Source organism: Mytilus galloprovincialis, chromosome 12 (genome assembly GCF_965363235.1).
Source record: "Mytilus galloprovincialis chromosome 12, xbMytGall1.hap1.1, whole genome shotgun sequence".
NCBI lineage: Eukaryota > Metazoa > Mollusca > Bivalvia > Mytilida > Mytilidae > Mytilus > Mytilus galloprovincialis.
The window spans coordinates 20,194,500-20,211,401 of record NC_134849.1 but is presented as its reverse complement, the minus strand read 5'-3'; the positions used below and the strand labels follow the sequence as shown (position 1 = coordinate 20,211,401).

Here is a 16,902-nt window from a genome sequence, read left to right as displayed (position 1 = left end):
TTTTGATAATTATACTTTTAGCAATCCATGTTCTTAACATTGTTAAATTAGAAATAAACAATGTAAACTGGGTTATGAAATTGGCCATCACCAACCATGCAAGGGCTGTATAGCCAGTCAAGGTCGTTAAAAACTTCCATTTTTTGTAAATTGGCCATAAAATGTATTAAAAGCTGTGATTTAAAAAAAAAATCTTATAAAGATAAAAAAAAGAATTTTTTGACAATGGGTAGAGTGAAGTTAAACTATAAAAACATAATGTTTTCGATGAAGATGTACTATATTATTCATAACTACACAAACAATTAAATAAAGACTTTAGTTGAAATGCATCTTTATTTGAAAAAAAACCATATACAGTAAAAAAAAAAGAGATTCGTTAACTCGTGATACACACAGAAACGTAGACAAAAAATGAGCAGTGCCTTTTCTTATCATAAAAAGTGCCCTGCCCTCCACTGGCACCATGCCCCTTTTGATTTCTAGCTAGAGCACTGGTAATGTTTGTGGGAATTGTTTATTTATGCTTTGCGGTTTGCTTAAATAGTCCCCATATGTTTCCACCAGTAGTATTTACTACATGTACAGCCCTCAATTTAGTCTACTGAAATGGTTGCCTGGGCGGTTTTAAAAGCTGATTGGGGATAAAAAAAATCATAACTGGTTACCATTTAGGCTTAGTATTAGAATATTGAAAATCTGGCGACCTTAAATTTTGCGGAAATTTTGCCCTGATCAGAGCTGGGTTTTAAAAAAATAATCTGAGCACTAGACAGTAACACAAATGAATACTGTATTTCAAGAGCCTTTTAGATTTAAGCTTGATCTTGTCAGCGCTTTATTGCATCAGGTAATTGTAGTTCATTTGGTAGCAATTTGTTGTCGACTGAATATGGCACAGATCTATCTATCTTCATATTTCCGCACTCAGTCTCAACTTTGACTATTGCATGCCGTTTGAAAGAAAACCCTTGGAATTTATAGATTGTGTTAATTGAAGGCATATGGTAGAGGCTTGTTCTCAATTTCGTCAGTAAACGGATGTAAACAATGTTGGCGACAATTTTGTAATTTGTTCTTATAGAGTTAATAAAATACTGGCTACAATTACAAAACGATTTCAGATGTTCACTTGACTGATGGGGCAATCACCAGTGCTTCTGCACAAGTCCAATGAGATTTTTACTAGTCTGGGGCTTCAAATTACTGGTTAATGCCGCAGACTGATTTAAAACATGTACAACGAATATAAAATTAAATAAATCATGTGTTTATTTTACAGTGGATTTATACAAACAATTTTCTACACTCGACAGCAAAAAAACGTAATACTTTTAATTTACCTTATCTTTTCAGTTTTATAATCATGTAATTTTCAAATGTTTCAGAATTACAAATTACAAACCTTGTTAGTAATCATATGAGAATTTGGAAGAAAAGTTTTATTATTTATAATTACAGATTAAGAGAAGTTGCAGAGAAAGTCAGCCATCATGGTTTTGTCAGTTCACCAGCATTTAGAGCCATCAGAAACCTTACTGTCACACAATGTGTTGTTGGACCAACTTATATTGCTTTACTCCTTGAGGTAAAAAGTGTAATAGATATACTGCAGGAACATTAATTTTCATGGGGTTAAAAATTCTAGGTTTTGTCTCCATATAACATGTATAAGATTTCATTGGGATTTAATTTTGTGGTTTCAAGTAAATGGAAGTGATATTATATGTAGGTTAAATTTTCGTAGAGGGTTTAATTTCTTGGATAGATTCTTTTCACGAAATAAACCAAATTAAATCCTCAACGAAAATTTCTGCTTTTACAGTATAGTCCAACTCAGTTGACATAGCGTTGGAAAATTTTAAAGAGGGTATTTCAATGTATTCTGGAGAAGACATGGCATTTCTTTTTTCTATTCAACATTTTCAATCAATCTGAGGTTAAATTTTTATGGGATACAGTAGTAACATTATCTTTTTCATGTTAAGTGGTACTTTTCATATTTTGTAGGAGGTAAATTTCTACATATTCCATGAAAATCTTATATACACATTCCACAATTCATATGATACTGACCGCAGTGTATGTAGAGTTTATAAAAAATATGTCAATATTTGTCAGATTACAGTACTAGACATTTATATTTACAATAAAAATAAAAACATCTAGGTAAAAAGGGCTGAAAGAACTCTTAATAAAATTCCATAGAATATAAATGAAAAATCAGCACAGGTAAAAAAGATGAAATCAAAATAGCTTATATTAGTGTATGTTACCACCTTATAATCTGTCTGTCTGAACTTTGAATCAGGAAACTAAGACCAAGCAGTGTTCTCACTAAGGCGAGTCAATGAGTCCTGGACTCATCAAAATATGTCTGGACTCACCATTTTCAAAACTGGTGAGTCCACAGATGCATCAAGATTGAAATATTTTGTATAAACTGAACACAGTTAAACACAAATATCATCATTTTATAGCAAAAGTTTAAAGTGATCTGAATTTGATTTCATTTCATTGCTCTGTTAGGGAATGGAGACTAAAATATTACTTTATATTGCAATAAAATATTTTCTTCTTGCTGTTGGACTCATCATACCTAAAAATGATGAGTCCCTGGACTTGCCTTCAAAAATCCTTAGCGAAAATCAGTTGGCAGCTAAATAATTTAGAGAAATGAGTTGATTGATTGATTGATGATTATTCATTAACTAGTCTTTAATGGAGCAATGGAAGATAAGCAGAATGTAAGACTGAATTGTTGGGGTAAGGAAAAAACTGCAATCAATGTTATAAATGTTCTTTATTATTTTCCAGGATGGTAGAGTTTGCAGAATTCCATTCAGCATTGTTACAGATAAGCTTGATCTTAACAAATCTGACACCAAAACGTATGTATAATAATAGTTTGTTTTTCTTAAAATGTTGAAGGTGTTTAGTAAATGGATTAGGCAGTGTTAGGTGTCATCATAGAATTTCTATCATAATGTATTCTAGATCTATAGTTCCTTGTCTTAAAAATATAGATGTCACTGACATCTGAAATGCATATGAATTCTGCTATTGTTATTGTATCCATACACATGTATTTGTAGAATAAAACCTGCCAATCTACAGAAAAATACGTTTGCACTTAGAATCAGTAAAGTTCTACAAACAATGTAAAGGCTGAGCTTGTCAGACCAACTAAAGATGCCCAGCACGTTTCAGACTCTATCTTCTCATTCCGTCCTTCATGCAATTTTCTTACACTACATCAGGCTTACTTGTGACTTGTGACTTGTTTCTAGTGTCTATGTCAACCAATGTTAAAGTCAGGGATGGGCACGATTACTGACAAATGTAATCGATTAATAATCGATTACATAAGGATTTTTGTGCAATCGATTAATAATCGATTACTCAAATTTTAGTATGTAATCGATTAATAATCAATTACTCAAATTTTAGTATGTAATTGATTACAATCGATTACTTTATCAAAAGTAATTACATTACTTTTCGATTACTGTCAATTACATACTTCAAAATTTCAACAAAAAATAATAGGAGTAAAACACAATTATATTGCTCAACATTTGTATAGTGGAAATTAAGATCTTTACCAAATGCATCATAATAGTTAATAGCTGTTTTTTTTTAGATCAAATCTCTTGATGAAGATTAGAAATATTTAAAAAAATCTTGAAATTTTGATTTTCAACATAAATGAAAGATGTCATCGCATTGCAATAATCACTTATTCATAACTAATTGTTTTTCAAAAATTTAGCTTTCTTACTGACTTAGGTTAGCTTTTTCGTTTTTACCCTTTAAAATAAAATATTTTAGCATAGTTAATTACATTATAATGTTTAAGGAAATATAAAAAAAGTAGAATAATTAATTAGTTCAGTTAATTTTTAAGATCAAAATTTATTGTTATAATGACATGCATGATTTAAACCTAATTACAGATTATTTAACTGCCACTGGAGTACAATTTATAACCTGGGGCTAAATATTGTAAATTTCCTTATTAATTAGACATAAGATAATTGAAATAAAAACAAAGTATGATTGTTATTGACTAGAAGACTTTGATCATCTCTTTAGTAAAGGCAAGAATGTTGTTAAGATTTGTTAACTTCTTCAATCAAATTATATACAAAATATATTTATAATGTCAAAGGGATACATCTATTTCTAAAAAGAATTGCTATGCATTGCCATTGGTTCATTCTTAAAAGGATTTTGTGTTTTTTTAAATTTAATTTATATATATATATATATCATAACATTTAAGAAATCAACTGTTTATCTATTCTAAGCTTTAATTTCAACTCTGATTAAAAATTATGTTTTCAGGAAATTTAATACAAATAAGCTTATTACTTTTAAAAAATGTAGTACAGAACTTAATGAAAGCCAGACATATTTCTTATTTAAGATCGATTTTATTATTTCAAATCTATTTTCTTGTTTTAATATTAAAGCTCTTGAATTATTGACAAGCACATACATCCATTTGTTTCAAAAGCTAGATATAAAGTAAATTTAGGTAGGGATCTGGTTGCTCATAATGCAGCTTCAGACAATAGATAGAAATAAGGCAGTTGCTTAACTCTCAAGTATTGTTGATGAATAATATTTTATCTGTACTACAAAGTGATAACATACATATTTTCCTCTGAAATAGGTTATTTTTCATCAAACTATTTTACTAAAGTAATTGAAATGTAATCGAAAAGTAATCGATGATTACATCCAAATATTTACTGTAATCGATTTAAATTACGATTACATGTAATCAAAAATGTCTTCGATTACAGATTACTGTTGATTACTTGAAAAAATGTAATCAATTACAATCGATTACGATTACAGATTACGATTACCCCATCCCTGGTTAAAGTTTGTGATGGAAAAACACACATGAGGCATAAATAAAAATAGATTCTATTAAGTTGTGGTGGTTTTAATATCGCCTAATGTGAAAATACAACATATAGTTCTTGTAACGAGTAGCTGTCTGTTATATATATACTAAATCATATGTTATACGATGTGACGTAAGTGTTTTTTTTTCTGTTTTGATCATTGCTTTTTCATGTTTATATACCCAGGACTATTAAGAGAGATAGGAGTGAAAGAACAGCTCCTTCCAGAGGTGGTGGAACCTTAATTGTAGAAAGTCCTATGGTTTTAGTATCAGATATACTTGGATCAGGGGCTGAACAGAGCACTGGGTGAGTTCACTGTGTGTCAGAACAATGTCAATAATTTTTTTTTTTCTCCTGTTGTTAGGGACATAGAAATACTGAGCATGCGTCCATCCATCCATTCACTATTTATTGTATGGAAATTGAATTGTTACAGCTTTCAAACCTTCAATTCTCTAAATTTATATATAAGTTTATAGAGATCAACAACAAAATAATAAAATATGTGCAACATGGAAATCTGTTCTTTTATTTGGTTTTATTACTCATTGGTACTTTCTTTGAAGTTTTTTGCTTAAGTTTCTTCTTTAAGGGCAAATTTGTATGAACACTTAAGCAAACTGTACAATTGTTTATGTTAATGAAAACAAATTGTTTTGTATTTTTTTAGCTCACCTGGCCTAAAAGGCCATGTGAGCTTTTCTCATCACTTGGCGTCCGTCGTCGTCGACGTCGTCGTCGTCGTCGTCGTCGTCGTCGTCTGTCGTCGTTAACAATTTTTCAAACATCTTCTCCTCTGAAACTACTGAATGGATTTGAATGAAACTTAACATGATTGTTCCTTAGTATATCCTGCACAAAATGTGCGCTTCGATTTTTGATCCGTCAAAAAACATGGCCGCCGTTACTTAAAATAGAACATAGGGGTCAAATGCAGTTTTTGGCTTATATCTCAAAAACGAAAGCATTTAGAGCAAATCTGACATGGGGTAAAAATGTTCATTAGGTCAAGATCTATCAGCCCTGAAATTTTCAGATGAATCAAACAAACCATTGTTGGGTTGCTGCCACTTAATTGGTAATTTTAAGGAAATTTTGCAGTTTTTGGTCATTATCTTGAATATTATTATAGATAAAGATAAACTGTAAACAGCAAAAAAGATCAGCAAAGTAAGATCTACAAATAAGTTAATATGACCAAAATTGTCAATTGACCCCTTAAGGGGTTATTGTCCTTTAATGACAATTTTTCACAATTTGTTCATCATATTTGCTAACTTTAAAAAATCTTCTCCTCTGAAACTACTGAATGGATTTGGTTAAAACTTAGCATGATTGTTCCTTAGATTATCCTGCACAAAGTGTGTGCTTTGATTTTTGATCCGTCAAAAAACATGGCCGCCGTTACTTAAAATAGAACATAGGGGTCAAATGCAGTTTTTGGCTTATATCTCACAAACGAAAGCATTTAGAGCAAATCTGACATGGGGGTAAAAATGTTCATTAGGTCAAGATCTATCAGCCCTGAAATTTTCAGATGAATCAAACAACCCATTGTTGGGTTGCTGCCACTTAATTGGTAATTTTAAGGAAATTTTGCAGTTTTTGGTCATTATCTTGAATATTATTATAGATAAAGATAAACTGTAAACAGCAAAAATGATCAGCAAAGTAAGATCTACAAATAAGTTAATTTGACCAAAATTGTCAATTGACCCCTTAAGGGGTTATTGTCCTTTAATGACAATTTTTCACAATTTGTTCATCATATTTGCTAACTTTAAAAAATCTTCTCCTCTGAAACTACTGAATGGATTTGGTTAAAACTTAGCATGGTTGTTCCTTAGATTATCCTGCACAAAGTGTGTGCTTTTATTTTTGATCCGTCAAAAAACATGGCCGCCGTTACTTAAAATAGAACATAGGGGTCAAATGCAGTTTTTGGCTTATATCTCAAAAACAAAAGCATAAAGAGCAAATCTGACATGGAGTAAAAATGTTCATTAGGTCAATATCTATCAGCCCTGAAATTTTCAGATGAATCAAACATCCAATTGTTGGGTTGCTGCCACTTAATTGGTAATTTTAAGGAAATTTTGCAGTTTTTGGTCATTATCTTGAATATTATTATAGATAAAGATAAACTGTAAACAGCAAATATGATCAGCAAAGTAAGATCTACAAATAAGTCAATTTGACCAAAATTGTCAATTGACCTCTTTAGGAGTTATTGCCCTTTAAAGACTTTTTTCACAATTTGTTCACCGTGTTGACTTACTTTAAAAGATCTTCTCTTATGAAACTGCTGTATCAATTTCAGCCAAACTTAGGCTAAATGAGTTTCAGAGTTTCAGAGTATCTAGTATAAATTTTATATTTCATTTCCTTGTATGTCAAGAAACATAGCTCCTATGGCTAAAATAGAACATAGGAGAAAATGATTTTTTTTTGCTTTTGAAGAAAATAGGACGATTCAAAGAACATTTAAATAAATTGAAAAGCCAAAATAATCATTGATGAGAGATTAAACCAAAAAAATTCAGGTGAGTGATTCAGGCTCTTGAGAGCCTCTTGTTTTAACTGGAATTGATATTGTAAATAATTTTCGTTGTTTGTTTGGTCGATATATATTTGTTGTTTGTTTACAGGCGATGGGGAAGTACTGTGACTGGAGCTACTGCTACAACCAGGAGTACCAGTGGAAGTTCAGGAGCTCAACAAGCATTCAGTCGGCAGATGCAGAGATCTGCCCATGTTGGACGGGGTCGAAGATCAGGGGTTATAGTTGGCACAAGGCCAATGGTCCCAGCTTCTGTTGTTCCAGAAGAGTTAATTAGTCAGGTAAAAATTCAATGTCCAAGTATCCTTGTCATTGTGTTGACCGTCCTCGGTAGCAGTTACTTTACTACTTTTATATTTAACAATATTTACTCATACTTAACAGCCAAGCAGATTTTGTTATTCCCTTCTGTCCACGATGGGAATGGGCCAAGAGAGGACAACAGTCCCCTTTGCCTATCCATTAGATTTTACATATCATTTGTATCTTTCATTAAAAGAATTGAAATACAACATGTACAAATGAAATATTAATCAAGATTTTTATTTCAATATTGTTAAATAAATCTATAGGTATTTTGTAATTTTTTTTGGACAAAAAAGAGCAGGTGGATATAGCAAATTTTCATTATAAAAAATGAATTTTCAGTACTAAAGAAATATTAATCAAGATTTTTAAATTGATACAGTTAACTCTCTTTGTCTCGAACTCGGTTGACTCGAAATTTCGGATGAGTCGAAGTTTTCATGTGGTCCCGAACTTTGTTCCATGTAAATGTATGTAATTTGACTCCTGATGAGTCGAAATTGGATGAGTATAAATTTTGGTTGAGTCAAACTAAATTAACGATCCAAAGGTTAACAAAAGCATTCAAAATTCATTATTTATCTCGAACTAATACACATATGTCAAAACATGACCTCCGGCATTTAAATGGATTGAAGAGTTAATCTGACAATACACGTGTAATAATTAAATTTCCAGTCACTGACCACTGTATTGATTTATGACATGCTATTTCCATGAGTGTTTACCCGAGATTATCTTTTATAGAATTTTTATAAATAATTAGTGATACATTGTTAAGTATTTAAAATGTTTACAAAACAATTAATTGTGATTTAAACTAATGAGCTTGGGTGTGTATAAAGTAAGGATTATGACTTCTGTTGATGATCATCTAAAAACTACTCAATCGGCGTCTCTAATCTTGTTGTTTTCTTTTGAAAAGAAAGATTGAGATAAAACAAAATGAAGAGAAATCTAAATTTTCTAAAATCTCTTGTATCCGAGAATAAACCATTTTTTCAACTACAAACAACCTGAATAATGAAACTGGTTGGAAATTAATCTCTCGGATAATAGCCATAGGAAAAAAATGTAACTGAAACAATTGAATAAGTAAAATTAATGTTATTATAATAATGAAAGACCATGACATATTCATACAAATACATCGATCTGGTACCAGAATATCGATCCCCTTCCCATATTCACCTGGATTTATTTTAGCTTTACCAAGCTAAGCCAGAGTTGTGTTCCTTGTTCTGTCAAACTTCCGGTTTTCGTTTGAGTCGAACTATATGTATCTCGAAATATTTCTCTGGTCCGGCTGACTTCGAGATAACGAGAGTCGACTGTATTTTGAATAGGCAGGTGGTAACAGCAAACTCTACATTAGCTGTAGTGTATCAATCAGGAGAATTTCCCATTTGATAAAGCTTCTATTAAAATCAATTATAAACGTGAAAAATGTGTGGTATGTTTTGTATTTTCAGTGTCAAGTTGTGTTACAAGGGAAGTCAAGGAACTTAATCATCAGGGAATTACAGAGGACAGTAAGTTCAATCAAACTCTCAACTTCATCTGGATGGACATTGAATTAAAACCTATGTGTTCCAATTCTATGGTCAGACTTTCTGGACAATGGACATCAAATTAAAACCTATGTGTTCCAGTTCTATGTTCCAACTTTCTGGAGTTGGTAGATGGCATATACAAAACAAAATGAATAGATATAAGAAGATATGGTATGAATGTCAATGAGACAACTCTCCATCCAAGTCATAAATTGTAAAAGTAAACCATTATAGGTCAAAGTACGGCCTTCAACACAGAGCCTTGGCTGAATGTCTGAATTAAAATCTGAGACTTTATTTATTTTCTTGGATACTAAAATGGATTGAGGAAAAATATGTTTTTATGAATATTCATGATTTTATCAATGTCTGCATATTCACAAGCCTGTAGAAAATTTGTACTTCGGATGTTTGAATTTGAGGTTAACTTTTCCCTTGATCCCATGTATGTTTTTATGGTACAACCCTGAACTTCTAATCACACAATACATATGACACATTAATTATCTGCTTTCAGAATCTGGATGTAAATCTTGCTGTAAACAACTTACTGAGCCGTGACGACGAGGGTGAGGATAACGATGACGACAGCCAGGAGTCATACATGCCTGATGATCTCATGTCTTTATTGGATAGTGGTATGCACTCTGACCACCCTGGTGTTATCATTGATGCAGATGCCATGTATAATGAAGATGTGTTCGGTTATTATTCTACTCTAAGGAGCCGTGGGTCTGGAACACGGTCTAGATTAGGTAGGATATCTTACTAACCATACACAGCTTGTATCTAATCTAGTATGAGGTGTTTAACAACCTTTCAGCTTCTTTCGAGGTTCATGCACAGTTTGTATCTAATTTATTTCAGGGAGGTTTAACAACTTTCAGTTACTCATGAGGATCTTGCAAAGTTGGTATTTAATCTAGTGCACTGATTAAGGACCTTGACTTCCTAATTAGGGTCTTGCACAGTTGTTATCTAAAATACTAAAGTCTGATTATTCCTTTTTCAGGTGATAGAGATGTGGATTTAGATAGATCTAGAGAAAGAGAATCCATTTTTAGAATCCGAGAACGACGTAGACTAGATACCACCTTGAGAGAGGAAGCCATGAAAGCATTGGATCGTGGGAAGACTGACAGTTTAGACGCCGATGGTTTGAAGAAACAAAGACCACCAACAGATAGTCCGCTGAACTTTGGTGAAGATCTACAGTTCTTTACTGAAAGGGTAATACACAGAAATAGGATTAAGAGTTAATTTTCAGTTAAACTCTGTTATTGAATTTAGTCCTCATCTGATCTGTAAATAAAGTGGCTTAATGATTTTGAAAAAAAAATGTAATTGGTCACTTTTCAGACCATTTCATGTACTTTTGAGATTGACTGAACTGTCCAAAGAAACTTTTAATTCATGAAATGACTGTTTTAGATATTTCATGAAATCCATCCAATTTCAAAAAAAAAAAATATAAGAAGACTGTTCATCTTTGTCCATTTACATTTCTCCTGAACAAAAAAAATTGACACAGAGAGATAAAGGTTTTGAAATGCCTTCTCTTAGTCCAATATATGAATTATAGAATAGCCCTTTATCGATATTGGTTGTATAATTGTAGGATGGAAGTTCTGGTAGATTTTCTCACATTGCTGCCATGCACTCAGAACTGGTGTGTGTAGGAACTAATGGTAACCTATACAGCTGGAAATGGAATGAACCAGAACCATATAGACATCCGGAGGTAAGTTTGACCTTGACATAACTCTACCAAATATAGTAATCCATGACAAGTTATGAATCCAGAATATTTGAAAAGCAAAGATGTCAATGGTTTCGCCGTTGGCATTCAAATATTGCAAATTCTTTTGGTCATGGGTACAACTGTCTTCGGGAGGGCCAAAAAACCAGTAATAAAACCAATTTTCTACATAAAAGATATATCCTAAAATATCAACACAATGTGAAGCTGTTTTTAAAACTTTGTAAAGCTACATAAACTAGGCTCATTAAAATTTATATACTTATTTTTCAGAATCCAAATATACGCCACCCAAAAGTAGTTCCACTCGGTTTGCAGCATGAGAAAATTATTGGCATGTCAGCCTGCAATGTACGGGCATCAGTGTTCACCGAGACCCACCGTGTGGCAACATGGGTCGATGAAACTCTCAACAAAGTAGCATCCAAGCTAGAACATGCAGTACAGACCTTCCCAGAATTCCTTACAGACAAAATTGTCTCTCTTCATACATGTTCCCTGTATACATGTGCCAGGTTGGAAAGTGGTGGTTTGTATTGGTGGTAAGTGTTATGTAAAATATATTCACTATATTATTGAGTGGTCTAAATACTGTAAATTCAGAAATACTTGTGATGTTTTTATTATTGCAAAAAATGCAACAGGGTCATACAAGTCATAATAGTCATAATTTCTATTTCTATTTTGAAAATTTTTATATGAACTAAACAGGATTTTTTTCAATTTTGCAAAAATTTAATTGCATTTTAATTTTAAAATGACAAAACCGCAATAATAAATGCACACAATAATTTCTGAATTTACAGTAATCATGGTAATTCATCTATTGTAATTACTAGCATTTCAACACTGGGGTTGTGAGTATGAACCCTTCATGACATTTGCATTCAAATTCTATCTTAATTTACTAGTATTGCCAGTTTAATTGGTTCTCTCTGGGTACTCCTGCTTCTACAATTATTAAACAATTGTCTTCAATGAAATAGTTAGTATTAAAGTTATTTTAAGACCAACAATCAATTAGTCATTATATGATTGCCTTGTTAAGGTTAAAAACATGCTTACATCTCACAAACATGTTTAACCCCGCCACATTTTTGCGCCTGTCCCAAGTCAGGAGCCTCTGGCCTTTGTTAGTCTTGTATTATTTTAATTTTTAGTTTCTTGTGTACTATTTGGAAATTAGTATGGCGTTCATTATCACTGGACTAGTATATATTTGTTTAGGGGCCAGCTGAAGGACGCCTCCGGGTGCGGGAATCTCTCGCTACATTGAAGACCTGTTGGTGACCCTCTGCTGTTGTTTTTTATTTGGTCGGGTTGTTGTCTCTTTGACACATTCCCCATTTCCATTCTCAATTTTATTACATATCAGGATCTCTGTCTATTAATAATTCTTTAAAATTATATAAAAAGGACTTTTTTCAGAATTACTTATATATTCATGATATTGGAATAAGATGGAGGTCTAAAAATCAACAACCTGCTTGAACCTAAGCTTTACAAGGACTTCTTATAAAAGGACAACTTGCCAACTTCTTTAAAAAAAAACACTGAGATTTAGATACCAGGCTTATAATTTTGTATTCCAGAGCATGTTTACATTTACAAATACTGTAAAACAAAAAACAAAAGATGTTGTATTGGTTTCAGTAGTTTGTGGTCACATCAACTTAACAACTGGTACTTAGAAATGTAGCATAGGAATTTTTTATACAGTAATTGTCTCTAAACATTTATAAGATAAAGTTAAAATATTAAATTTTAGGGGTGTGATGCCATTTGGTCAGAGAAAGAAAATGGTAGAAAGAACAAGAACAAAGAAGAAAAAGAGCAAGGATACATCTTCCTTCTCAACGTTTAGCTCTAGTGATGTAATAACTGGATCATTAGTTTGTCTGCGCAGTTCTCCAATGTACCATATCGGTGCTCTAGCTTTTACCTCGGTAGATGGAGTACCTAAAGTTGGTCAGCTTCTGGAATCAGCTTGGTCACTCAATGATTCATGTCGATTTAAAATTCTTAAAAACATTGTTAGGTGAGTAATTTAAAATTATCTTTTTATTATAAGTTTTAACATGTTTCATAAGTACAATAAGTAAGAGAAATAAATAAAAAAAAAGATTTTGATTTTATTGTACCTCAGTTCAAATATATAAAGATAGATTTCACAGCTTTCAACAATTTTGTCTTATTCAATGGACTGTTTATCCTTTATCATGTTTTCAGATATAAAGCAAAATAGAATTTATTAAATTTGTTTGTTTTACAAATTGTTTCCACGTTTTCCTGAAATAACAAATCACCAGTCATAATACACCTATATCGCTATTTATCTGCCATTACTGGATATCACACAGGTTCCCGTAAAATTTTGACGTCATAAAACAAAATGTATGACGCAACAATGAAAAAGTGATTGTTGTATGCGTTAAAAGTTCAAGCGGCCAGGTCAGTTGGGATTAGCGATAAGGTGAATTATAAATGCATTAATATTTACAGTAAATGAAAAGATTAAATTGCATGAAAACAGTATTCAAAACATTAAAGCTTAAATTACCTTTAATGCATTTTTTGTAAAGGGAATCTATATTTATACCCCCGCTTTGAAAAAAAGGCGGGTATACTGTTTTACCTCTGTCTGTCCTTCCGTCAGTCCATCAGTCTGTCATTCAGTCCGTCCGTCCCATGAATATTTTTCGTCACATTTTTCTCTGGAACTACACTACCAGGATTTCTGAAATTTGATTTCAGGCTTGATATATGTCAGCTATAATGTGTGATGCGTTTTCAGATTCATCACTCAACAACTTCCTGTTATCCTAACACTTGTATCATTTTTACACCTGATAGCCAAGTTGAAAATTTTTCGTCACATTTTTCTCAGGAACTGCACTACAAGGATTTCTGATATTTGGTTTCAGACTTGATATAAGTCAGCTATACCGTGTGATGCGTTTTCAGATTCATCACTCAACAACTTCCTGTTTACCGAACACTTGTATGATTTTACATACATGTATGATAGCCAAGTTGAAAATTTTCGTCACATTTTTCTCAGGAATTACTATACAAGTATTTCTGAAATTTGGTTTCAGGATTTATACAAGTCAGCTTTACCATGTAATGCGTTTTCAGATTCATCACTCAACAACTTCCTGTTTACCGTACACTTGCATATTTTTACACTATTAAAATTATCCACTTGCGGCGGGGGTACTATCAGTGAGCAGTAGCTCGCAGTTTCACTTGTTTGATTGATATTTCAGTGAATTAAAACCTGAGCCGAAATTTGAGGTCCGACCTCCTGAAAGTAAACCAGACATGCCTCCTCCACCTTCACCAGATTCCTCTACATGTAGTGATCACAGTGGAACATCTCTAGTCAGTCCAGCATCTCTTAGTAAGTATAACAAAAATGGATAGGGTAGGGGAGCATCCCAAATTCCCAGAAAATAATCAATGAATCACGAATTCCCCCTCAAAAAACAAAGCATTTTTTCCCAGATCCCGAAAAAAATTGTCATTTTAATTTATTCATTTGTGCTCACAGTTGAGTTCTACAAAAATATTAAAATGCCCAAACTGGACATCTGAAGAAAAGTACTTCCACACCTCCCACTAAGCCCACCTTTTTATACCCCATCTTTGGGTATAAAAAATAAAGTGGTGGTATATTGTTTTACCTCCTACTTTCCATTCATCCGTCCTTCTGTCCCATGCATATTTTTCGTTGCAATTTTCTCAGAAACTACGTTACAAGGATTTCTGATGATTGGTTTCATGGTTTATAGAAGCCAGCTATATTGTGTGATGCGTTTTCAGATTCATCACTCAACAACTTTTTGTTTACCGTCAAGTATTTGGGCTGGGGTATCATATCACTTTTCTTTTTCATCCTTCATCAGACTCTTTCTTCAACAATAAATTTGTTTTTCCTCTTTACATTCAGTTCACACGCCCAAGTGCCTATTGTCAAATCAGTTATGTGATAAAGTGCCTTTTTCTGGCATCATTTTACATGCTTAAATTCACCACCTTTTGTTACAGATTTAAATGCAAAAGGGGGGAGGGGGATGAGAGTCACTTAAACTAATAAATTTTGGGTGGTTGCATGTTCTTAAGAATATTTAAAAAATTATAAGTTAAATGAAAACTTTATATATGGTCAGTTGAGGTCTGAAAAGGTGCTTCCCCTCCCAATTTTCTTGAAATGAGGAAAATTTTCATTTTTCGTGGATATTTGATTACCTGGTTTTGCCAAAGTCTGCATACATTTATATATAATTTAATTTTGAATGTAACGCGTCTTCTGATTGGCTGACGTTAATTTAGTCATGTGACTGTGACGTCATCAACGTTTTTTCATGATTTTCTACGGTTTGAAATGGAATTTAGAATTAAATTATAAGAAATGACTAATATTTTGTCTGTCTATTCGAAATAACATAAATTTTTTATGTTATTTCTTCATAGACAGAAAAAATATTACAATCATTCCTTAAACATGTTAGGGCTATTCCAGTAAAAATTATCCAGGGGGGGTGGAACGCCACTTATTTTTTGACCCCCCACCTATGGAAAAGATTAAAAAAATACACCCCCACCTAGAACATGTATTTTCTTCCAAGACCCCCTACCTAGAGAAAAAAATTAAAAGTTAGCTAGTTTTTTAAAGTATACAAAAATGTTGCATCCTGTCAAATAAATGTAAAATTTGTTGGTTTATCTATTTCAGTGCATCCAAAAAGGGGGGGCCCCCTAGCCCCCCTAAATCCGCCTCTGGTCTCAATGGCAATCATACCACATCTTCTTTTTTATACTAGCTATGTTGCTATTAAAATATAAAATGAAACATGTAACAATGTTATGGAGCAGCAGACCACAGATGCAACATGACGGCAATAGCTCACAGTGACCGAAAAAGGGGGGTGCGATTTTAATTATGGCCCATTTTATTTTTAAAACTGTCAATAACATTTTCAGGTACCGTACGACATATTCTTCAGGTGGGGAAACTGGTTGGCACCAACCATTTGATGTTTCAGAGTTTTCAATAGGCAAATGTTGAGGAAGATGATATACTCTCCTGTGTAACAAGGCCATATTTTTCCGCAAAAATTAGGCCATTTTTTTCCTTCAATACCACCCACGCAACATGCGCAATAAAAATCTAATTGTCTGTGCCAAATATAAATATTTTTTTATGGACCGCATAGTTTGGATGTCACCCACACATATTTTTTTGTGGGGAGACAGTATACAAGGGAGAGGGTACTTGAAGTTGTTATAAACTGTATGCAATAAAATATTATTTGGGACAAAAATTGCAAAGAATTGGCCAGTCCACCTTATTAAGGACATATTCTTTGCAAGGAAAGAGATTTAAGTACAGCAAATTCTGCCATTTCAATTTCAATGAATATACAATAACTTCTTCCAACCGCAACAATATTTAAGTTAACCTTTATTTACAATATTTAAACTGGTACTGTTGCCTTGTTCATGTTCATGTTGGTTTTTTGTCGAGCCTGCAACTTTTGTTGCAGAAAGCTCGACATAGGGATAGTGATCCGGCGGCGGCGGCAGCGGCGGCAACGGCGGCGGCTACGGCGGCGGCGTTAGCTTACTTCTTAAAAGGTTTATATTTTAGAAGGTGAAAGACCTGGATGCTTCATACTTTGTATATAGATGCCTCATGTTACGAAGTTTCCGTCAGTCACATGTCCAATGTCCTTGACATCATTTTCATGGTTCAGTGACCACTTGTAAAAAAAGTTCAGAATTCTTGTAATGTTGAAT

The 16,902-nt window shown here is 32.8% G+C and overlaps 1 protein-coding gene across 1 annotated transcript in view; it reads left to right on the top strand.

Moving 5' to 3' along the window:
- Positions 1–16,902, top strand: part of LOC143053525 (E3 ubiquitin-protein ligase UBR5-like) — a 79,462-nt gene that overhangs the window by 1,484 nt on the left and 61,076 nt on the right. Inside the window, exons 2-12 of the mRNA XM_076226317.1 lie at positions 1,462–1,588; positions 2,818–2,891; positions 5,106–5,228; positions 7,571–7,763; positions 9,261–9,320; positions 9,859–10,096; positions 10,354–10,571; positions 10,960–11,082; positions 11,374–11,642; positions 12,869–13,138; positions 14,370–14,503. Of these exons, the coding sequence (XP_076082432.1) occupies positions 1,462–1,588; positions 2,818–2,891; positions 5,106–5,228; positions 7,571–7,763; positions 9,261–9,320; positions 9,859–10,096; positions 10,354–10,571; positions 10,960–11,082; positions 11,374–11,642; positions 12,869–13,138; positions 14,370–14,503 (1,829 nt within the window). The remainder of the gene's footprint in view (positions 1–1,461; positions 1,589–2,817; positions 2,892–5,105; positions 5,229–7,570; positions 7,764–9,260; positions 9,321–9,858; positions 10,097–10,353; positions 10,572–10,959; positions 11,083–11,373; positions 11,643–12,868; positions 13,139–14,369; positions 14,504–16,902) is intronic.